General features: G+C 37.6%; 1 protein-coding gene across 2 annotated transcripts in view; it reads right to left on the minus strand.

The window, feature by feature from the left end:
- The window catches only part of LOC126161452 (calpain-5-like), a 323,178-nt gene that overhangs the window by 50,977 nt on the left and 245,747 nt on the right, over positions 1 to 26,454 (minus strand). For both annotated transcript variants that reach the window (XM_049917273.1, XM_049917272.1), the window contains exon 11: positions 516 to 721. In XM_049917273.1, coding sequence (XP_049773230.1) covers positions 516 to 721 — 206 coding nt within the window. The remainder of the gene's footprint in view (positions 1 to 515; positions 722 to 26,454) is intronic.

A 26,454-nucleotide genomic window follows, 5' to 3' on the forward strand; every position in this document is an offset into this window, starting at 1 on the left:
GAAAGACGAAAGGATGTGGGTTTTAAGGGAGAGGGTAAGGAGTCATTCCAGTCCCGGGAGCGGAAAGACTTACCTTAGGGGGAAAAAGGGACGGGTATACACTCGCACACACACACATATCCATCCACACATATACAGACACAAGCAGACATATTTAAAGACCAATGTCTGCTTGTGTCTGTATATGTGTGGATGGATATGTGTGTGTGTGCGAGTGTATACCCGTCCCTTTTTCCCCCTAAGGTAAGTCTTTCTGCTCCCGGGACTGGAATGACTCCTTACCCTCTCCCTTAAAACCCACATCCTTTCGTCTTTCCCTCTCCTTCCCTCTTTCCTGACGAGGCAACAGTTTGTTGTGAAAGCTTGAATTTTGTGTGTTTGTGTTCGTTTGTGTGTCTGTCGACCTGCCAGCACTTTCATTTGGTAAGTCACATCATCTTTGTTTTTAGATACATTATATATTAAAATTAACACTGTGCACAATGTGAAATAATGTCATTTAGATTCTCTCTTACCGTAATTTAATATTTGAGGTAGAGAAAATTCGAACGAAATAGCCTCCTGTGTCTCCTGGTTTCAGTGTTGTTGGAATCAAGATGTAACGTCCTCTAGGCAAATGTCCTTTGTAAAAAATCTCCCTTTTCCTTATGTAATTAAATGATACAATAGTTGGATTGTGTTCCCATTGCTTGTGAAGGCGGTATTTGCGGTTTTCTTCAACCTGCATAATTGAAAGTTTAATAACAATTATTTACTTATGCAATCAGATACAAACAGTTTAAAAAGTACAGCAAGAGTTGTGTTAACCATAAAAACTGAAAGACATAAACTGGTATGAGAGATGTTAACCTCAAGTGAGAAATTATTCCAGAAAGTCAACAGTGGTAAATGACAAGCAAGGACTTAGCCTGCAAGAACAACAAGCAAACCAGCTAATTCAATGAGAAAAGCAAAGAGCTGTTAAACCAATGAAAATCTACACTATGGCACATTAAAATATTCAGAACTCCACAAGACTTTAAGAAGTCATGGTAACTGACGTAAAAAGCATAAAATGATGAACAAATACAAGTGAGGTTACAGAACAAGATGAATTTAATGAGCACTAGGCATAAATCTTCAATTGTAAAGAAGAATAATAGCAACAGATTGAGATAATGGTCAAATAATTGTTTCTTTAATGACCTTGTCCCTCCTTCTTGTCAGTGTTTTCCTCACTGATTCTATGGAGAACCATCATATTTGTTACCTTTGTTACCTACAGTTCACTTAAATTTCTATAGCACCATGAAAGATGGCAGTGCCTTCTGGGCAGGTCGTGGTAATACTCATCAGGCACTTCACCTTTCATTTTGTTTCAGTGATTATCATACAATTTCATTTACCCATGGTGTATCTAAATTTTCCCTGATTGATTTTAATCTGATGGACTATTCAGGTTAGGGTAAACCACTGACTGATCTCACAGTACTTGCATCACTTGAGTAGCAGTAGGAGAATTAAACTCGGCTACAGAGACAGATTTTTGGACACTGGAGGTGAGCACTGCATTACGGGCTCCTTTAGAACATTCTCTGAGCAGCAGGCAAGTTCTCGGCACCTTCTCATTGCTAGCCTTCCCTTTGTAGTCACCTTAACTGGCCATGGGCCCTGCAGTGCAGTGGATTATGGGTTGCCATTGTGGTTCTGGTTTTACGTTAAGTGTGAAACAACATATTAATGCACTCCTGTGTTTTCACATTTCATGAATATGTGAGATGCAACACAGTAGTGATATGTTTGTGATGCCGAGACAGAGATAGCATGTAGGAATGAACACATCAGTGACTGCACATGCAGAAAGGTCCAATTTCAGTGTTTAAATGAGAATTTATCCACATTTTATGTGCTGGATAATTTTATTTATGTAAAAGCATGTACAAGTCCAATTAAAAAATTAACATTCTCTCTCTCGTTATTACCCTTAAAGGTAACATGTATTGCTCCCTCTTTCATTATCAAAAACTGAATTACATTGCAAAATAATAATTCAGATGATAGTCTCTGTATAATTAAAGAAAATATGTTAAAGGATTAGTAAGGACTGTTTTATAATTTAGTGTTCTAGTATTGTTGATGCAAAGATAATTATCTAAATGTGTGTCACTGAATTGAAATATAAACTGAGCAAAGTTGCGGGGTTAGTACACTGGACTTGAATTCAGGAGGACGATGGTTCAAACCCTCATCCAGCCATCCAGATTTAGGTTTTCTGTGATTTCCCTAAATCACTCCAGGCAAATGCCGGGATGGTCCCTTGAAAGGATATGGCCAATTTCCTTTCCCATCCTTGGCACCACCTGAGCTTGTGCTCCACCTCTAATGGCCTCGATGTTGATGGGGTATTAAAGCCCAATCTTCCTTCCTTCCTTTTGAACTGAAATATATGTAATTCACCATTATTTATAATTTTATTCCTCTGTTTCTTTTGAATTCAGTTATTGTTGCTATCGTGTATTCCAGCACTGCAAACTGTAGACAGATGCAATTAATTTTGAATTTGACCGTGAGAGCAAACTGTCTATTTAAGAAGTTTATTTTTTTTAAAATGATATATTAGACATGAAAGTTCAAATGTTAATTCATAAAGAAGGCTGAATTATGAATGATTTCATGTGGCTCTTAGTCACTTTGCACACTTGTAGCTAAGACAGATGCATTCAATACTAAGGAAGAGTACTCTGCACACCTTAAGTTGAATAATTGGACTGAAAGTGATAACACTGATTGTGTTCTATGGTAGTGGTGAAAAGAATGTACTATCTGGGTGCATCCAGATGCCTGCAGAGTGCTCGTATGCTTTTCAAATGCCTCTGAATGCGGTGTTTTTCATGTACTATTGCTTCCGAGTGGGCATGGCTTTGAGTGCATTTAACTGAGAACAAATTAATAAAAAGATAATTAATGCACAAAACAGAATTTTTCAGTCTACCATGGAAAAATAAATCACTGCCATAACATCCCAGTTTGTATTTGAGAGTTGGTATCTTGAATTACCACAACTAATACTATACCATTTTGTTTTCTATTACATGAACTAGCATTAAAAATATTTGTTACTTACAGTACTAGATTTTTTGGATGTTAGCTTTAATATCTAATATCCTAGTAAGTCATATTGGTCTCAGATCTTTCATAGTTTTGGAATTGTGCAGTTTACGCAGATGACAAGTTCTGATAATGCGATTGGGACCTCATAAATTGTACAGCTAGGCTACAATTTAACATCTCATCACTGCTGAGGTCAATAGAGTCTTGTATAAAATGAAAATTCAACTAAGAAAACTAGTAAATTAAGAGTCAGAATTGTTCACTAGTACATATTTTCAGCAAGTGCAATCTGCAGTACTGCCAACAGACATATACAAAAATAAAAGTGACACACTACTCAGCTTTTGGTACTCTATTCCTGATGAAGGAACTATATTTTCCAAAACATGGGTAGGGCATCACTTTTACTTTTATATGTGTCTGTTGGCAGTACTAAAAGTTTCACATCCTGAAAGTAATAAAGGATCAGCAATTCTGTCACATAACTTATTAATTTTCTCAATAGATACTTGCTCAGGGAAAACTTGGAGAAGACCACATCTATTGCCTCTATAAGAAAACATATTGGTATTTTACTGAAATGATTTATGGAATCTTGGTAATCTGAATTACTGCATGGAGATTTGAATCTCTCTCCTGTTGAATATGACTCCAGTGTCATAACGTGACTACCACCCCACAAAGGTTTCCAAATTGTGTGACAGCAAGCTTGTTTGTAGCTACCTGGTCAGCCACCACCAACAAAAATTCAGCTCTGGCAGGCAAAATATGGAGGATTAATGGGATAAAGTCAATAGCAATTTATAAAATATGACACATGAATATGTGACATGCAAAATAGTGCAAAATGAGAAAGAATTGTCATGGTCTAACAGCATAAGAGATATTTACTGTGAATCAGAGAGAGCTCCATTATAGACAACCAAATCTGAAGCCCTACTACACACACACACTTGACATAGTTAAAATAAGCACAAAGATAGCTGTCTGAGAAGCATTTAATGAGGTGCATAAACCCTCATAAATTTTAAGAAACTTTTAACTCAATGCAACTAAATGCATTGTAATGCAATATGTAGTTTCCAATAAGTGGACTCACTCACAACAGTTAAATACTTAGGGCTACCCATCTAGAGTAACACAGAATGAACACTCACATAAATCTTGATGGATGCTAGGCTGTAGTTCTATGTAAGGATCATATGGAAGAATGATTCATCCAAGACAGTAACAATACAACTAACCAGTTGTTAAGTGATGATGATGATGCCTGAGTGCACAGCTGCGTTGTCTTTAGCACCTGTACTAAAATCTTATGAGAGGAGTCAGATTAATTTGTCAAATTGACTAGTTCCAGCTTTAACCTAACACACTGATATGTGCAACACTCATCTCAAAGAGAGGATACCACACACAAACCACAAAAGAATCTATTGCTGAAGCACAGATTATGAACAAAGGGTGGGTCAGGATCAAAGGCACAGAAGCCATCCGAAGTAAATGTACCAGATGACTTACATCTACATCTACATCTATGTGGATACGCTGCAAATCACATTTAAGTGCCTGGCAGAGAGTTCATCGCACCACCTTCACAATTTTCTATTATTCCAATCTCTTTTTGTACAAGCTCTGATTTCACTTATTTTATTATGGTGATCGATTCTCCCTATGTAGGTTGGCCTCAACAAAATATTTTCTCATTCGGAAGAGAAAGTTGGTGATTGGAATTTCGTGAGAAGATTCAGCCGCAACAAAAAATGCCTTTGTTTTAATGATGTCCACCCCAAATCTTGCATCATTTCAATATCTCTCGTATTTCAATGCAGTGAATTATTATTCTAAATAGAGAACAGTATCACAAGGCGAGCCTCAGGGCTCCATTTTTGGGCCAATCCTGTCCGTATTCTATGTAAATGACTTACCCAAAAATACAAATTCCTCAAAAGTTCTGTTTTCAGCCAATAATTCTGTTTTAATAAAAGATGATGGTGTGGAAAAAAATTCTGAGCTCGATAATGAGCACACTGGATACCCTAGAAAATTAGTTCCAACACTGCAAAAACCCATATGGTACATTTCAAAACCAAACATTCAAAATGTGTGGAACTTAAAATACAACAAACAAATAACTTATGGAAGAAGTGGACATGATCAAATCTCTAGGACTAAATGTGGGCAAGGTGGAATCCTGTCATACAACTATGCAGTTTTGCATTTGTAATGCAAATACTAGCAAATTCTACTGACATGAGTACACAAAAGATAAGAAGAGATACAAGAGTAGTTATTTTGAATCTGTCATTAGGTATGGTACAACTGTATGGGAAGTTCAAATATGTTGTTGTTGTTGTTGTTGTTGTTGTTGTCTTCAGTCCTGAGACTGGTTTGATGCAGCTCTCCATGCTACTCTATCCTGTGCAAGCTTCTTCATCTCCCAGTACCTACTGCAACTACATCCTTCTGAATCTGCTTACTGTATTCATCTCCTGGTCTCCCCCTACGATTTTTACCCTCCACGCTGCCTTCCAATACTAAATTGGTGATCCCTTGATGCCTCAGAACATGTCCTACCAACTGATCCCTTCTTCTGGTCAAGTTGTGCCACAAACTTCTCTTCTCCCCAATCCTATTCAACACTTCCTCATTAGTTATGTGATCTACCCATCTAATCTTCAGCATTCTTCTGTAGCACCACATTTCAAAAGCTTCTATTCTCTTCTTTTCCAAACTATTTACCGTCCATGTTTCACTTCCATACATGGCTACACTCCATACAAATACTTTCAGAAATGACTTCCTGACACTTAAATCTATACTCGATGTTAACAAATTTCTCTTCTTCAGAAACGCTTTCCTTGCCATTGCCAGTCTACATTTTATATCCTCTCTACTTCGACCATCATCAGTTATTTTGCTCCCCAAATAGCAAAACTCCTTTACTACTTTAAGTGTCTCATTTCCCAATCTAACACCCTCAGTATCACCCGACTTAATTCGACTACATTCCATTATCCTCGTTTTGCCTTTGTTGATGCTCATGTTATATCCTCCCTTCAAGACACCATCCATTCCGTTCAACTGCTCTTCCAAGTCCTTTGCTGTCTCTGACAGAATTACAATGTCATCGGCGAACCTCAAAGTTTTTATTTCTTCTCCATGGATTTTAATACCTACTCCAAATTTTTCTTTTGTTTCCTTTACTGCTTGCTCAATATACAGATTGAATAACATTGGGGAGAGGTTGCAACCCTGTCTCACTCCATTCCCAACCGCTGCTTCCCTCTCATGCTGCTCGACTCTTATAACTGCCATCTGGTTTCTGTACAAATTGTAAATAGCCTTTCGCTCCCTGTATTTTACCCCTGCCACCTTTAGAATTTGAAAGAGAGTATTCCAGTCAACATTGTCAAAAGCTTTCTCTAAGTCTACAAATGCTAGAAACGTAGGTTTGCCTTTCCTTAATCTTTCTTCTAAGATAAGTCGTAAGGTCAGTATTGCCTCACGTGTTCCAGTATTTCTACGGAATCCAAATATCATGGATGGAATACTGCAGCTGCAGAAGAAAATTATCAGACACATGTCTACTGCACAGCAAACAAAATCTTGCCACTCATTATTTCAGAAACTGCACATCCTAACTGTTCCTTCCATATATATTTATGAAATCATAATCTTGCTGAAACTTTTCTGGCAGATTAAAGTTGTGTGCCAGACCGGACTCAAACTTGGGACCTTTGCCTTTTGCGGGCAAGTGCTCTACCAACTGAGCTACCCAAGCACAACTCACACCCCATCCTTAGCTTTACTTCCGCCAGTACCTCGTCTCCACCTTCCAAATTTGTGTGCTGTTATCTCATGCTCTAGCCTATAAAATGCACAGCTGTATGCCACCTGCACCCTCTGCCTGCAGCCTTAGCTAGCCCACAGATGGCTCCACACTCTCTCAGGAGCCGCTAGACACTTCCCCTCAACCCCCAGCCCTCATCTCACCCCACACCACCACCCACCAAACCCAGTACATTCACTGTGGGCTAGGAATGTGGTGTCACTGCCAGACACCACACTTGCTAGGTGGTAGCCTTTAAATCGGCCGCCATCTGTTAGTATACGTCGGACCCGCGTGTCGCCACTATCAGTGATTGCAGACCAAGCGCCGCCACACAGCAGGTCTATTCTAGAGACTCCCTAGCACTCGCCCCAGTTGGACAACCGACTTTGCTAGCGATGGTTCACTGTCTACATACGCTCTCATTTGCAGAGACGACAGTTTAGCATAGCCGTCAGCTATGTCATTTGCTATGCCCTAGCAAGGCGCCATATTCAGTACTATGAATGTATCCTGAACAAATAATATTGTGAATCATGTACCGTCAAGAGCGACGTTCATCATTAATGGATTAAAGTTAAGTATCAAACTAATTACATCTGCTTTCTAAATTCTAATTCCTTGTCATGTTCCACACCTCACGGCAGTATAGTCCATCCCTCCTCACGCCAGCCTGCGTGAGCTAAAACGCGTGCATTTCAGCCTCCTCTAGTAACACGGTGTTGGTTCTTCTGCCAACACAACAAGGAAAGAGTTGGCAATTGACTGAGCACTATGTGCATGTGCCTCTGTGTGTGTGTGTTTTTCCTATGAGCTTGACAAGGTAAGTGCATTCTGAAAGCTAACCAAGTTCTGTACCTTCTACCAACTGAAATTATATGCACAGACCACACAGTATATGCAGATGATAAAATATGACAAGTTAATGGGCAAAACCATATTTAATATGAAGCCATAGATTCTAGAAATAAGGCCACAGCAGATTCCGTGGGAGAAATGCTACTATTCATTCAGAGAATTCATGGAGGATGAAACGATCATTTAAGCAAAGGTAATTAAGTGTTAGATTTTTTTATTTGTTGTGTGTATATATATAACAAAATTTTATTATTATTATGTTGTTGTTTGTTAACATAAGCTGTTCTATGTTTATGGTGAAATTTTACCGCAATTTTCATGTGTCTTTTGTGCCTGAATCAAATGATTTAGATTATGTAAATTATGAGACTAATAAACCACAATTCACATATGGCCACATAAACTTTATTCTAATGATGTTAATCCCACACTTTCAAAATGACAGAAAACCAATGAGCCCCCCATTTTTTTTTTTTTTTTTTTTTTTTTTTTAATTAAAAGAGCTACAGGTTTGTTCTTGTATATCAGGATTGTTATTCATTCTAGTTCCAAAGCAAATGTATGCACAAAAATAAAAATATTAATTAAAGTAAATTGTGATGTGTATTTTTGGTTATCTCATCTATATTTGTGTTGTTTGGATTGCATAAAATCCTCATTGCATCTTCTAAATGACTGGACAACCAAATTTATTTATTTATTTATTTTTCCTTTGTTGTTGTTTCCCATTTTTCCAGTATTCCCTCATTTTCTCCCCATGAAGCCTCTTCCTTTCTTCTGTCCATGTTGTTCCAGATTTTTCATTTCTTCTGCTTTGAAAACCTTCAACATTGAGTATTTTGTTTTTAAAAATGGTTTCTTTCTGCTGTTTCTGATTCTTTGATGTTGTTTCTTTCAAGATCTTTTCTTACTTCTGTAATCCATGCTATTGTCGATTTCTTCTTCCAGAAATATAGGAGTATTTGTTTTGTTAGTCTATTTCCATCCATTCAGTAGAGATGTCCAAAAAAGGTTCATCTTCGTTTGGCCATTACTTAAGATATTTTCTCTATATTTTTGTAGATCTCCTCATTACTTCTTATTTTCCAACCATCTGCAGTTTTCATTGCACCCATTATTTTTCTAATAATCCTTCTTTCCAGTGCCTCTAGTTTGTCCATCTTATAGTTCATCATTAGGCATTCAGATCCATATAAACATTCTGGTCGTACCACTGTGGTGTAGTGTTTTAGTTTTGTTTTTATATATATATATATATTTCTTGTTGTAAATATTTTTGGTCAAACCATATGCTCTTTCCATTTTGTTAATTCTTACATCTATGGGAGATTTTTCTAGTCCATTCTGTTGTATAGTTTCCCCAAGATATTTAAATTTATTTACTCGCTCTATTTTACCTATTTGTGTTTCTATGTATTTTGGTGCATTTTTTATATTTGTCATGAATTTTGTTTTTTTTTTTTTTTTCAGCTGAAATTTTGAGACCAGTTCTGTTTGCTAATTTTTCCAGAATGTTTATTTGAGTAACTGTTTCTGCCAAGTTTTCTGAATGTATTGCGAAATCATCCGCAAAAGCCAAGCAGTTTACCTTAATTCCATTTGTTTTCCTTCCCAGAGTTATTGGTTCAATTTTGTGATGTTTTAGCTCCGAATACCAGATCCTTACAATTTTGTACAGAACACAGTCAAACAGTAAAGGTGATAAACTGTCACCTTGTCTAACAGCATTTTTCATTTCAAAAGGCTGAGGTACTTCTCCCATAAATTTGACTTTAGATACTGCACCTGTTAGTGTTTCACGAATTATGTTTACTAGTTTTGATTTTACACCAAATTCTCTAATGACCTTATCTATCGTTTCTCTGTCTATACAGTCAAATGCTTTCTTGAAATCTATAAATGACACTAGTATTGGTTTGCTGGTTAACATTCTATGGCGAATTATTCGCTTTAAGTTAAAAATTTGTTCTGCACAGGATCTTCCCTTTCAAAAAACACACTGATATTCTCCTAGTTGTTTGCCTAAAGTATCTACCACTCTGTTGAGCAGAATTTTTGATAATATTTTTTATGCCACTGGCAGAAGTGACACTCCTCTGTAATTACTGACATTTTGTTTGTCTCACTTTTTATGTAGCGGGTGGATTAATGCTATTTTCCATTCAACTGGAATCTTTTCAGTTTTCCAAATGTTCTCAAATTAGCAGCTGTAGATCCTTTATGATTTTTTGGTTCTGATCACTTCAATAATTCTGCTGTAATGGAGTCTTCACCACTTGCTTGATTGTTTTTGAGTGTTTTGATGGCTTCATGAATTTCTAGCTCTTTTAGTGGGAAATCTTCCTCTAGATTTTGAGGTGTCACTGGAAATTCTAATTTATCTGTTGGAACGGAACAGTTTAACAACTTTTCACAAAAAAAAAAAATTGGTAAAATTTCACAATTTTCTTTATTATTTAATCCTATTTTGCCATTTCCATCTTTGAAACAAATACTTGGTGGCTGACATCCTTTAAGTATGTGTTTTAAAGGTTTGGTAAAAATTTCTAGAATTATTTTTGGTGACATTTTCTTCTATTCAATTAGCTGACAATCTTCAAAGTTCCTTTTGATTTTCTGGATTATTTTTTATGTTTCTTTTCTTTGTTGTCTGAATTGTTCAAGGTCTTCCTCTTTTTTCGAACATCTCCATATTCTTGGCTAATCCTAAAGTTTTCTCTGCTGCTTGAGTTATTTTCATCTGGAGTTCACCCCAATCACCTTCTTTACTTGTCTCAATTTCTTCTCTAAATTTTTCTACATTTTCTTTTGTAATATTAGCTGTAGTGGTGTTGTATATGATCACTTTCTTGGTCGCCTTTTTTGATTTAGATGGGAGAAATTTTATTTTAATCTTAGAGAGATAATGATCTGAATAGAAACTTTCATAGAGGAAGGAGACCTTGAAAAAGCAACAGACCAAATAGAAGACCTCCTAAAAAATTCAGTGATACAAACAATCCCCAAAACAATGACGGCAAAAAGATGGTTTGATGCTGAATGCTACAGCAAAAGGAACACTGTTCTAAGAACGCTCCACAGACTAAGAAACCAGCATGACGAGGAAACATACAAACTGTACGCAGAAGAGAGGAGAAACTACAAAAAACTAATACAAGAGAAGAAAAAAGATTACATAGAAAGAGAGGCAAAAAGAGAAGCGGATGAAACAGAGAAAGACCCATACATAGAAGCAAGACCAAAAAAAATGGCTCATACACCAAATATAGACCTGAAGGAATGGGAAGACCACTTCAGTAAGATACTGAACAAACGAGGAATCAAAATACCCCCAAAGAAAGAGAAACAACATCAAACTAAGATGAGAACGAAGTTTTTCGCGGCAGCACTTATGTATAAAATATTCTCGGTATTCTTGCCGCGTCAGTTCTAGATAAAATCTCGAGCTTTCGACGATTACCTCCATCGTCATCGTCAGGAGCTGACTGTCTCCACTGCTGCTATGGTAGCCTCTATATAGCCCGAAGACGGCTTCTGATTGGTCGGCTTCTGATTGGTTGGCGCACACAGTGACACCGTCTGAGACAGCAGCACGTAATCGCCAACCAATCAGAAGCCGACCAATCAAAAGCCGTCTTCGGGCTATATAGAGGCTACCATAGCAGCAGTGGAGACAGTCAGCTCCTGACGATGACGATGGAGGTAATCGTCGAAAGCTCGAGATTTTATCTAGAACTGACGCGGCAAGAATACCGAGAATATTTTATACATCAAACTAAGGAAAAACACAATATATGGGAACCTCTAAATGACGAAGACGTGAAAGAAGTAATAAAAGCACTGAAGAACAAGAAAAAAGAGAGGCAAAAAGAGAAGCGGATGAAACAGAGAAAGACCCATACATAGCAGCAAGACCAAGAAAAATGGCTCATACACCAAATATAGACCTGAAGGAATGGGAAGACCACATCAGTAAGATACTGAAGAAACGAGGAATCAAAACACCCCCAAAGAAAGAGAAACAACATCAAACTAAGGAAAAAGACAATATATGGGAACCTCTAAATGAAGAAGACGTGAAAGAAGTAATAAAACCACTGAAGAACAAGAAAGCAGCAGGACCCGATATATATATATATATATATATATATATATATATATATATATATATATATATATATATATATATATATATATATATATATATATATATATATATATATATATATATATATATATATATATATATATATACCTTCATCCCAAAATTCACAAACCCAATCATCCCGGCCGTCCCATTGTAGCTGGTTACCAAGCCCCCACAGAACGCATCTCTGCCTACGTAGATCAACACCTTCAACCCATTACATGCAGTCTTCCATCCTTCATCAAAGACACCAACCACTTTCTCGAACGCCCGGAATCCCTACCCAGTCTGTTACCCCCGGAAACCATCCTTGTAACCATTGATGCCACTTCCTTATACACAAATATTCCGCATGTCCAGGGCCTCGCTGCGATGGAGCACTTCCTTTCACGCCGATCACCTGCCGCCCTACCTAAAACCTCTTTCCTCATTACCTTAGCCAGCTTCATCCTGACCCACAACTTCTTCACTTTTGAAGGCCAGACATACCAACAATTAAAGGGAACAGCCATGGGTACCAGGATGGCCCCCTTGTACGCCAACCTATTCATGGGTCGCTTAGAGGAAGCCTTCTTGGTTACCCAGGCCTGCCAACCCAAAGTTTGGTACAGATTTATTGATGACATTTTCATGATCTGGACTCACAGTGAAGAAGAACTCCAGAATTTCCTCTCCAACCTCAACTCCTTTGGTTCCATCAGATTCACCTGGTCCTACTCTAAATCCCATGCCACTTTCCCTGACGTTGACCTCCACCTGTCCAATGGCCAGCTTTACACGTCTGTCCACATCAAACCCACCAACAAGCAACAGTACCTCCATTATGACAGCTGCCACCCATTCCACATCAAACGGTCCCTTCCCTACAGCCTAGGTCTTCGTGGCAAACGAATCTGCTCCAGTCTGGAATCCTTGAACCATTACACCAACAACCTGAAAACAGCTTTTGCATCCCGTAACTACCCTCCCGACCTGGTACAGAAGCAAATAACCAGAGCCACTTCCTCATCTCCTCAAACCCGGAACCTTCCACAGAAGAACCCCAAAAGTGCCCCACTTGTGACAGGATACTTTCCGGGACTGGATCAGATTCTGAATGTGGCTCTCCAGCAGGGATACGACTTCCTCAAATCCTGCCCTGAAATGAGATCCATCCTTCATGAAATCCTCCCCACTCCACCAAGAGTGTCTTTCCGCCGTCCACCTAACCTTCGTAACCTCTTAGTTCATCCCTATGAAATCCCCAAACCACCTTCCCTACCCTCTGGCTCCTACCCCTGTAACCGCCCCCGGTGTAAAACCTGTCCCATGCACCCTCCCACCACCACCTATTCCAGTCCTGTAACCCGGAAGGTGTACACGATCAAAGGCAGAGCCACGTGTGAAAGCACCCACGTGATTTACCAACTGACCTGCCTACACTGTGAAGCGTTCTATGTGGGAATGACCAGCAACAAACTGTCCATTCGCATGAATGGACACAGGCAGACAGTGTTTGTTGGTAATGAGGATCACCCTGTGGCTAAACATGCCTTGGTGCACGGCCAGCAGATCTTGGCACAGTGTTACACCGTCCGGGTTATCTGGATACTTCCCACTAACACCAACCTGTCAGAACTCCGGAGATGGGAACTTGCCCTCCAGCATATCCTCTCTTCTCACTATCCGCCAGGCCTCAATCTCCGCTAATTTCTAATTTCAATTTGCCACCACTCATACCTCACCTGTCTTTCAACATCATCTTTGCCTCTGTACTTCTGCCCCGACTGACATCTCTGCCCAAACTCTTTGCCTTTACAAATGTCTGCTTGTGTCTGTGTATATGCGGATGGATATGTGTGTGTGTGCGAGTGTATACCTGTGTTTTTTTCCCCCTAAGGTAAGTCTTTCCGCTCCCGGGATTGGAATGACTCCTTACCCTCTCCCTTAAAACCCAAATCCTTTTGTCTTTCCCTCTCCTTCCCTCTTTCCTGACGAGGCAACCGTTGGTTGCGAAAGTTAGAATTTTGTGTGTATGTTTGTCAAACTATTTAACAAATGCCTGGAACTTGGAAGAATTCCGAAACAATGGATACACTCGACAATAAAAGTTCTCTACAAAGGTAGAGGAGACCCAATGGACCCAAACAAGTACAGAGGCATAGCCCTGGAAAATACTCAATTCAAGTCTCCCAGAACGACAAATGGGTTTCAGATCTGAAAGATCAACACTTACGGCAGTCAGGCTTCTTCTAAACAACACTGATGAAGCGCTACAAAAGAAACAAGTGTTCTACACAGGGTTCATAGGCTTTACCAAAGCCTTTGACCTATTGGAAAGAGATCTCATAGTCTGAAAACTGGAAAACACAATGGGAGAAGATAGTGTATGGGCAAGAATAATCAAGTCAATCCTCGAATGCAACTTAATCACAATATCAGACAACCTCTCTTTTTAGAACCCCATTCTGCAAGCGAACGGAGTCTTACAGGGTGACCCAATGAGCCTTTTGCTGTACATTCTTGCCACTGAAGAAGTACTCAGAATTGGAGAAAACGAAGAAGATGTGTATGTACATGCATACGCTGGTGACATAGCCGTAGGTTCAACAGATATACAGAAGCTGCAGAGAATCATTGAGAAAATAGACAGATGGTGCAGTGAACACAAACTACACGTAAACATAACAAAGACAGAAATGGTAATTTTCAGAAAAGGAGGCAAAACACCCAAGAATGCAGAAATCAGCATCAGAGGACAAAAAATAAAAATCTCATCAGACTTTAAATACCTAGGAGTGACACTGCAACCAACAGCCAAATGCTTCACAAAACATAGAACAGAATGTGCAGCCCAAGTAATAATAGCAATACAGGACATCAAAAACATCTTCCTACTCAGTCTAGAAACAGCCATGAAATTATTCAACACAAAAATCTTGCCAATCCTGGCCTATGGGATGGAGGTTATATGGGACCACCTGACAGAAAAAAATCTAGAAACACTAGAAAAGGTAAAATTGACCTATTTAAAAAGAGCACTAGGTCTCTCAAAGACAACAAGATCTAGACTAGTGCACCTGCTAGCGAGAGAGACATTCCTAATTGAAGACATCAGACTTCGATATATGATGCCACACACCAGGGCTTCCAGAAAGCAACTGAAGATCATGGAGGACAAATGAGAAAAAATATGGCCGGAGTTCTATGGCACTGAAGCAATGACGAACCGCTCATGGACAGCAACAAACTGCGAACAGCGACATGTCGTAACTAGACTTTCTATTCACGGCTTTCATCATCTAATCTGCAAAAACAAAACTTATCATGACCCAACCACAACATGTGTAAGTGAACTGTGTAATGAAGCCTGTGAATGATATCACATAGAACTGTGCAGTAAAAGAGTGAAATCGATAAATGAATATGCAAAAATATAAAATGTAAATGTAAAATGTTAAGCAAAGTAACTGTATATGGCTATTTGGCTGCAATTTTATTAAATAAAAATAATGATCTGAATCGAATTTCCCATTTCTGACTATTTTAACATTCATAATTTGCGTGATGTACCTTTTAGATATGGCTATGTGATCCAGTTGAAATTCGCCTAGGTTTGGATTTGGATGTCTCCAGGTTTTGGCTTTTCTTTGCAGTTTGTGGAAATGTGTGGACATGAGTTTTAACTGGAACATTTTACACATGTTGATCAGTCTTTCACTATTTCTGTTTGTTCTAGAGTGTGCTGGACATTCACCTACAATAGTTCTAAATTTATTTTCCCTCCCAATTTGTGCATTGAAGTCACCAAGAAGTATTTTAACGTTCTTTTTAGGACAACCAATTATGATATTTATTTTTCAAGTAGTTAATTTTAGAAAATGGAGCTTCACAAAGGTAAGTTGAAGGCAATAGTGTTGAAATAAACCGAGCAAGGTCTTGTGATTTTTATAACTGCATCTCCAAAATTCATCATACTCCTTCTTTACATGATGTTTTATAAATTGAGCTTTAAGCTGTGTGTCATGTTGAGTTCAATTATTTTCTGCATCAAATGAGTTTTATGAAACCCAGATTGGTAGAATAATTTGAGATCAACATGTCCAACAAGCTAAGGATTCTGTACGAGAATGAAACAGTCTTGAATATTTAAAAGTTGCAAATCTGTTTTTATTTCTTTGAAATAGGCCACCATGACTTGGTAAATACTACTGGTGTTACTTAAGTCTGATCGGTACATAGCAACAGTTGAAAAACTGTTCACTTATACACAACTGCAGTTTGTCTTCAAATGCAAATTTTTATTAATTATTTGCTCAATTATCTTGTTGGGTCTTTACATTCCAAATCAAGGTTGTTGAGTTTTTAGTAATATAGGACAAAAAAGGTATAAGTGTTCACTGGTCATCGTTATCACTTACCGCACATTTTTTTACTGCTTTGTTGTAAGAATAAAATACTTTCAGATTTCAAATTGATGAACTGTTCCAGCACTTTTTCTTGCTTAGCCATTCAACAGCAATATCTAGGACAACGTCAATGCTACACACTTGTAATTCTTCCAACACTTCTTTAAATTTTTGGAGATTAAGTTCAAGTGCACGAATGAAATTTATACTGCTTATGACAGTTTTCATCAAATCTTTAATTTGTTATCTGAAATTTGACACGCCAAGCTTTCTTCATGCATAAGGCAGTAAATGGAGAGTAAATCTTGTAAATTCTCTTTCCTCTGCAAAATATTTAATTCCATCGTTAAAATCACAAAATTTTGTGTAAACTCTCATGGTTATCATGGCTATGAAGTCTTTTTAATCCCATTCTCCTGTCATTTGTGCAAATTGCACAAGATATCAAAATCAGCTATTGAACCTATATCTTCACTGGAATAATGTGGAAGACTAAAGTATTTGCACTTTTTTACTTAATTAATTACTCCTAAAAAAACATATTTTGAAATACCTTCTATGCAGAGGCAACAGGAAAATTCTGAAAGTGTAAGCTTGTTTATTTCAGCCAGTGTTTGTTTATTGTTTGAGAAAACATTATCATAATGCTTCACTAATTCAGCATCAGTGAAAGGTTTACAATTGGTGCAGCATCTGCATTTGGCACTATCAGCATAGTTCGATGCAAATGTCCTTCAGACATAAATGCATGCATGTCTGAAGGAACAGACATTGCTGATGATTTATTTATTTATTCATCTGTAAACAAATTTCTTTGTATGGATGTCATCATTATACATACATATGTACATTAGTTTGTAATATAAGATAATGAAATACAAGCTATATATAATAAATTCATAATATAGATATGTATATTACACACACAATTTATCATTGAATTACATAATGCAGAAGAACCTGCTTCAATCAAAAGAAATATATCACAAGACTCCTCTAATACTTGTATGGGTAAATTACGATCTAGAATGTCCACTTTATGGTTGATTAAGCTGATTATTTATTTATGCCAATTTTATGCTGCATGAATTCTCTAATCAAGTAAAAATTATTTCTTAATAAATATTCTTTAAGGAATGCTTTAAATTTACAGAGTTCCTTTATGCTTTTGATTTCTTTTGGGAATTTATTGTATATCTTGACACCTTGGTAAAACATAGTGATTTGGGTTTTAGTTTTATTCATTCTGTCTAGGTACAAGCAATTTTTGTTTCTGGTTTGGTGATCATGTATGCAGCTGTTTGCTAAGTATTGCTCAATATTTTTGTGAATAAAAACTGTAGTTTGCAAGATATATTCACTTGAGATTGTCAGAATACCCCATTTTTTAAATAGCTCACTGCAGTGTGCTCTTTTGTGACTCTTGCTCATTATTCTGATAGCTCGTTTTTGCAATCTGAACACATATTTCACATTTTGGGCATTTGCACCCCAGAATGTTATGCCATAACTTCTTATAGAATATATGTGTGCAAAGTATGTCATTCTCTGGCATGAACTATTGCACACAGTGACTAATATTTGTAAGGCATAGCATGCTGTGCAAATTTATTTCCCAAGCATCCTAATATGTTCATCCCATTTTAATTGTTGATTAACATATATACGCAAAACTTTTGTGCTGGCTACACACTCTACAGTTTCATTTTGAACTTTAAGTTTTGTCATATTCAGTTTTTTCTTTATATAGAAGTTTATGTTATTAGTCTTCTTCACATTACGGGTTACTTTGTTGTTATTTGACCAGTTGTGAACTTCCATAAGTGCCTTTTCAGCTTTTACATTTAATATTTCTGGTGTCCCGTCTATAATTATTATATTGCTGTCATCAGCAAACAACACTGTTTCTCCTTGCGTTACCCACTGTGGGAAATCATTAATATAAATAAGAAATAGTATTAGGCCTAACACACTCCCTTGAGGTACTCCAATGTTCAAATATTCTTCATCTGAAAGATGTTTCATTAAGTAATTTGAGTTACTTGAAATTTGAGACATCTCCACCCTCTGCACTCTGTCCGCAAGGTAAGATCTAAACCATTTATTTACAACCCCCCTGATTCCTAGTGCTTCAAGTTTACCTAGTAGTATTTCATGGTCAACTGTATCAAATGCTTTGCTGAGATCTAGGAAAATGCCTGTTACTTGTTCTTCTTTATCTAGGGCTTCTAGAACTACTCTTGCAAATTTTTCTATAGCTGCTTCTGTTCCCTTTCCAGTCCTGAAACCAATCTGTTCTTTGCATAAGAGTTGGTATTTTTTTAATAGTCCGTAAGTCTGTTTTTCATAATAGTTTCCATTATTTTTGAAAAAGAAGATAGCAATGAAACTGGTCAGTAATTCTCTATATTTTCTGTATCACCTTTTTTGTGTATGGGAAGAATTTTTGCGTGCTTTAGATAATTAGGGAAGCAACCTGATGAGAACAACTCATTTATAATGTCTGCTATATTAAATTATAAAATGTATTCACAAATTGTGAATACAATATTTATGGTTTATTACAGACACATGAAACTTTGTGCCAGACACAGATTCAAACCTGGGTTTCCTATTTATCAAGAGCATTCGCCTTAACCACTTTGGCTATCCATTCACACATCCTGGACAGATCAAAACTTCCATACGTCACCAATCTGAGAGACATACATGGAAAGCTGAAGTGGTTAAGGTGGACACTCATGAAAAACAGGAAATTTGGATTTAAGTCCCAGTTTGACACAAAATTTTCATGTGTTTGTAATAAATCATACAGCTGTTGTGATATCATAGTGACAATCTGTGAATACATTTCATAATTTAATGTGGCTGTAGTCTGAAGGACATTTGCATTGTACTATACAGACACTGTCAAGTACAGACAGTACACTAACCATATTACATGCTAAAGCAAGGTAAACTGATTGTAGATTGTAGATTGTATTTTATTGGTCCTGTTGTCTACATAGCAGCTTATGCATAAGACATTGGACAAGTCAAGTTATAAATATACAGGCTGAAAGTAATTTCAAGGCATACATATTTAAGCTTACAATAATACACTTTACACACAAATATTTATATAACACATTTCATAAATTTAAATATTCTTCAATGGAATAAAAGCAGTGATGCTGTAAATATGACTTTAGAGATTTTCCAGATGTATTGACCTCAGTGATAGCTTTTATGTTTCCAGGAAGTTTGTTATAAAGCTTAACTCCCATGTGAAAAGTACCTTTTTGGCACAGTGCTGTGCTGATTTGAGTCATATGTAAGTTCCTGTTTTGTCTGGTAAAGTGCTCATGTATATCACAGTTTTTTTGTAGCCTCTGGTCCTTGCCTATTACATTTAATTTAAAGAACAAAAGGGTTTCCATAATGTATACACACGGTAATGGGGGAATACCAGATTTCTTAAACAGGGGTTTACAAGAGTCTCTAGGCTTGCACCCAAACAAGATTCTAATGGCCCTTTTTTGTAGTTTAAAAGTGCTATTAGCTATTTTAGAGTTTCCCCAGAAGGTGACCCCATATCTAAGACGAGAATGAAAGTACGCATGATATGCATTCAATACTGTTTTCTCACTACAGCATGATTTTAATGAACAAAGAAGATAACATGTTTTGCTCAGTTCTGCATTGAGACATTCAATATGCTTATTCCATCTGATGTTACTCTGCAGCCAAAGTCCTAAGAATTTGGTTTCAGTACTGTTACCAACTGGTTCGTCATTGATAGAGGCTGATGGGATAAACATGTCCTTGTTAGGAACATTGTGGATGAGAAATACACTCTCTCTCCGTATGCAGAAATCACACAAATGGTGTGTGAGCACTTTGATATGTAGACAATATGATACACAGAAGATTGGACTGGTTCGGGAGATGTGCACATGGACAGCAAAAGTGGTTAAGGCAACTGCTCATGATAAGTGGGAAATCTGGGTTTCAGTACCAGTCCAGTACAAATTTTCATATGTCTATAATAAACTATACAGCAGTTGTAATAATGAAAGGTTTCATATTTTTGCAAGAATATTATGTACTTCATATTATGCTTTCCAGCCTCATTTTGCCCTATTGCTACCAACAAAACATTTTCTTGATGACAAATTATTGATTTTAGAGGAGAAATTTTATTCATATCTTTCATTTGAATCTAAAGAGAAAGGTACTGTCAATGTACAATGCTTACTTGCGTACTGATAAAACAAATTGTGTCTCTTAATCCTCACAACTGCTTTCCAGCACATTAAGCAGATAGCAGTACCTTCTATGTGTTCAGTTATAAAAAAATTCTCCTTCCCATTTTTCCTGGAAACTTCAATTATCTTCACTCATCTTCCTCTTAGTAACAATTTTTTATGGTACGCCTGACATTATTTATTCTGACACTGATAATCACACAACAAACAAGTAAAAATATCCTTGCAATGAAAAAATGCTCATGATCACTGAAACTTAGGGTATGACTGACAAGAAAAATCTGTGGGGGGTGGTGGAGTACACACACAGACAGTGTGGCCCTTTCTTGGCATTTTCCTCATGCACTTCAACCCAGGTACATCTGTAATGTTAAAAAGTTTTTGTGGTGGGGATTCGAACTTAGGTAACAATTATACAACTGGCAAAGCTAGGATTCGGACGTCAAGATATGGATTAGATATTTCAGGTGAGCAGTTAATGAAAGGAAAAAAAAAAAATTCAAGGAAAAAAGATATATAAAAAGTCACACAAATTTCAGCATTGTTTCAGACATATTTAAAAAATTGCAAAACTACACTTCATAACAGGTGAACAAATTTTAAGTTAAATAAAAGCAGAAAAAAATAATGGAAATAGGTATAAGAAGCAGGGCTGAATTTAATTCTGGTAGTGGCACAACAGTCAGTACTGGATGGAGTGCAGTGGAAAAAAGTGACATGCCCATAGTTCCCACAGAGATAGAGCCACATTGGTTACAAGTGGAGCCCCTTCTTTTGCTGCAGCTTTCAAATGTGAATGACTATGTAAAAACAATTAACAGCTTCACCTTGAATCAGGATCTTTGTTTTCCAAAATTACCAAGTAAACTTACATATAGGAAAAAATTAATTTGTGTGTTTTGTGGTGTACTTTTCTGGCTACCTTGTCCATATTTCCGCCTATTTGATTGCATGTGATCCTCACTGTGTCTTCCAAATCCAGAGTCTTTGACTATCGTAGGAGACAATATTTTCATTATATTGAAAACAAAATTAATTTGCACGTGACAGCCAATGAAAGGGATACTCTGCATTGGCATGTGTTGCGATGCATGAGCATTTGCAACATAGTACATCTTAAACAATGGAAAATCCATGATGGAATGTAACAATATTATGAGAAGGAAAGTTGCTATGCACCATATAGCAGAAATTCTGAGTCACAGATAGGTACAACAAAAGGATTTTCACACTTAAAGCTTTAGGTCAATGGTATTTGTCAACAACACACACACACACACACACACACACACACACACACACAATCATGCAAATGCAACTCACACAAACAACTGCAGTCCCAGGTAACTGAAACCACACTGTGAGCAGCAGCACCAATGCATGATGGGAGAGGCAAATAGGTGGGGGAAGGAGGAGGCTTGGGTGGGGAGGGACAGGAATAGTATGATAGGGACAGGGGACAGTGAACTGCTGCAGGTTGGGTGGTGGGCAGTGGAGAGGTGTGGAATGGGGAAAGGGGGAGGGGTGGAGTAGCGGAAGAGGAGAGACATAGAGAGAAAAACAAATTAAAAAATTAAAAAAGACTGGGTGTTGTGGTGGAAAGATGACTGTGTAGTGCTGGAATGGGAGGAGGGAAGAGGATGGATGGGTGAGGACAGTGACTAACGAAGGTTGAGGCCAGGAGTGTTACGGGAACATACGATGTATTGCAGGGAAAGTTCCCGCCTGCCCAATTCAGAAAAGCTGGTGTTGGTGGGAAGGATCCACTTGGCACAGGCTGTGAAGTGGTCATTCAAATGAAGGATATCATGTTTGTCAGCGTGTTCAGCAACAGGGTGGTCCACTTACTTCTTGGCCACAGTTTGTTGGTGTCCATTCATGCCGACAGAGCCGACAGACAGCTTGTTGGTTGTCATCCCTACATAACATGCAGCACAGCAGTTGCAGCTTGGCCTGTAGACCCCCATGACTGGTTTCACAGGTAGCCCTGCCTTTGATGGGATAGGTGATGTTAGTGATCGGACTCGAGTGGGTGGTTCTCTCTTACAGAGTTATGAGCCATGAGGTGAGGGATTGGGTGCTGGGGTCATGTAAGGATGGACGAGTATCAGATCAGCAACTACTAGACATGATGGCATCACAGCCCAAATAATGAAGCTTATTACTGACACTAAAGCCCACTACAACAAATATATTCAACCACCCCTTGATGACAAGTTTTTTCCCTGAGTCCTGGAAACAGGGAATAGTTAAGCAAGCAACTAATTATGCCATGGCCATAGCACCCTCTGATTACCAATCTATTTGCATTCTTCTTGCATTGACCAAGGCTACAGAATGTGTGGTCAATCACCAGCAAACAAACTACCCAATTACAGACAACCTACTAGTCAAATAAAATCAGGTTTCCACAAACCATACAGCACAGCATCTGCCTAAATGAAGGCAACATATGACCTGAAGCTTGCCATGCATGCACAAGAAGATATATCATACGCTTCTTAGACTTTAGCAAAGCCTCTGACACCATCATCTTCGACATTTTACTTGCTGAACTAAGCAGCCTAAATTTCTCAACAAGTGGTTTCACTCATACCTGACATCTTGTCAGCAATGTGTGATGTCCAGCACCATAGAGTCACACTGAATGCAGGTAGTATCAGGCATCCCCCAGGGTTCAATATTAGGTCCTATACTCTCTTCATTGTACATAAGTGATGTGTCAACAGTTTTGTTCTACTGCAAATATCACATGTACGCTGATGATATCCAGTTATATCTAAGTGCAAAACCAATATACCTGAAGACAGATATCAAGAACCTCAACACCAACTATTGCACACAATCAAAATGAGCACAGGATATAGGGTTAAATCTCAACCCATTGAAAATCCAAGTAGTACTGTTTGGTCATCGTAGGCTCATTGGGTCAAACTATCAGGAATCCCTACCTTCTTTAATCCTAAATGGGACAAAATATCCACTTCTCTCCTTCAGCAAAGAGTCTACGAGTAATAATAGATGACAATCTAAATTCGACTTAGCATGTAACTGCAATGTGCAAGAAGGCATCAGCATCTCTCCACACCTTAAAAAAAGCTATCTCTCTTGATTTGAAAAAGATTCTTGTATGAACACTTATACTTCCTTTTTTTAAAGGAACACACTGCCATTTGACTATTTTATTGTTTATTTAAGAACACCCCAGGTTTTGGCCTTTCATACCATTTTCAAGTATTTGATTTTTGACTTTAACATATACTGAAGGACACTTAACATGTTGTCAAGCTCAAAGTTGGTCATAAATTAAGAAAAATATTGGCTTCCCATGAAATGCTAGATGTAAAATCACCATCTTGTAACAGATCAGTAAATAAATGTGGGAGAATGTCATATTTAGTAAAAACCAACTGGTGTTGGTAAATAAAAGATGAGCACAAGCCCTTAAAATATAATTCTAGTGAAATTGGCGAGTATGAGTAATAAAACAACTGAATATTTGATTGCTCATACAAGATGATGATTTTACATACGGCATTTTGTGGGGAGCCAATATTTTTCGTAATTTATGGTCAACTTGGCACATGACAACATGTAAAGTGTCCAGCAATATATGTTAAAGACATAAAATCAAATACTTTAAAATAGCATAGAAAGCCAAAACCTGGGTTGTTCTTAAATAAACAATAAACAGTCAAATGGCGGGTCGTTCCTTTAAAAAAATACTATATGACTGTTGCTCAGCAACATCAAAAACTGTTTACTTATACTTCCAATTATTGATTACAGTGACATTATTCTGCATGGCCTTTCTCAGGAAAGCTCATGGTGCCTGGAAATCATTGTGAATGCCCATGTTCATTATATCTATAATGTTTGACTCTTTGATTATATTCCATCATCATATGCACAGCTTTCCTGGCCATGTGCACACAAGTGCAGAGATTTCCTCTTCCTCTGTCTTCTCTACTGTCTTACCAATGAACACTGTGCCTCATATCTTTCTTCGCCCTAATGCTCTTACCTGAACAACATGGCAGAAATACCTGTTCCCATCAAAGTAAAATCCTTTCTCCCTACTCCATCACTCAGCACTTTCTCGAAATACTTCTCAGTAGCACCCGTCTCTGGAATCAACTCCTGTATTGTATTTGAGAACTGAATAACAGCTCCAGCTTCAGAAGACAGTTAATGGCCTATCTACCAAAGCAACAATAAGGATTATCACTGTCCCTGTATGCACTTGTTATCCTTGCACATCCTATTTTCCAACCATATCTTCATCTTTTCCCAGTATTCTCTGCTGGCAGTTTCCTTAAATTTCCTTTCCCCAGAACTCACTACATCAGAAAACATCTAATTCTTTTTACATCGACCACTATAATTATTGTTATTATTCTCATAATAATAATAATAATAATAATAATAATAATAATAATAATTATTATTATTATTATTATTATTACTACTACTACTATAAGTGGCAGCAGCTGCAGTAGTACAGGTGTTGCCAGTATTAACTTTAATACATTATAATCAGCATTATTTACTCAATTGTCACTTCAGACTCAAATATTTTAATAGTGTTTGTCATATTAATATTGTTCTTTTTTTAGGAAACTATGATGTAAAAAAGGTTCTGTATGTGTCAGACTGTGGTCTGGTGTAAGAGAGGTCCTAATAGCACTAATCAGATCAGGTTAAATAAATAAATAAATTTGCCATCCATTTCTCCCTCTGCTCTGCTTCTGTCTTCTTGGTTTCAAAAAAATGGTTCAAATGGCTCTAAGCACTATGGGACTTAACATCTGAGGTCATCAGTCCCCTAGACTTAGAACTGCTTAAACCTAACCAAGGACATCACACACATCCATGCCCGAGGCAGGATTCGAAACTGCGACCGTAGCAGCAGCACGGTTCCGGACTGAAGCGCCTAGAACTGCTCAGCCACAGCGGCCGGCATTTCTTCTGCTTCATATAGTATTCATCCCTTGTGACTATACCCTAAATGCTCTGTTCTTTTCCTGTAATACTTCTTTAATTCTCTCATTACACCAACTTATTTGCATCCATCTTTTAATGTTTCTTATTCTTCAGTGAATTGATACTGCACTGTGTTATGAGTTCATCTACAGTATATTGTTCCAGATGATAATAATGATGTTAGATGTGACATTTATTTACGATGAGGGCCAATTATCTATAATTAAGCTTCTGACATTAACCTCTAGGTTTAAATGGCTCTGAGCACCACGGGACTTAACATCTGTGTTCATCACTCTAACCTCTAGGTTTCATATATATATATATATATATATATATATATATATATATATATATATATATATATATATATATATATATATATATATTAGAGGGAAACATTCCACGTGGGAAAAATATATTTAAAAAGAAAGATGATGAGACTTACCAAACAAAAGCGCTGGCAGGTCGATAGACACACAAACAAACACAAACATACACACAAAACTCTAGCTTTCGCAACCAACGGTTGCCTCGTCAGGAAAGAGGGAAGGAGAAGGGAAGACAAAAGGATATGGGTTTTAAGGGAGAGGGTAAGGAGTCATTCCAATCCCGGGAGCGGAAAGACTTACCTTAGGGGGAAAAAAGGACAGGTATACACTCGCACACACACACATATCCATCCGCATATACACAGACACAAGCAGACATTTGTCTGTGTCTGTGTCTGTGTATATTCGGATGGATATGTGTGTGTGTGCGAGTGTATACCTGTCCTTTTTTCCCCCTAAGGTAAGTCTTTCCGCTCCCGGGATTGGAATGACTCCTTACCCTCTCCCTTAAAACCCATATCCTTTTGTCTTCCCTTCTCCTTCCCTCTTTCCTGACGATGCAACCGTTGGTTGCGAAAGC

Source organism: Schistocerca cancellata, chromosome 2 (genome assembly GCF_023864275.1).
Source record: "Schistocerca cancellata isolate TAMUIC-IGC-003103 chromosome 2, iqSchCanc2.1, whole genome shotgun sequence".
Taxonomy (NCBI): Eukaryota; Metazoa; Arthropoda; class Insecta; order Orthoptera; family Acrididae; genus Schistocerca; species Schistocerca cancellata.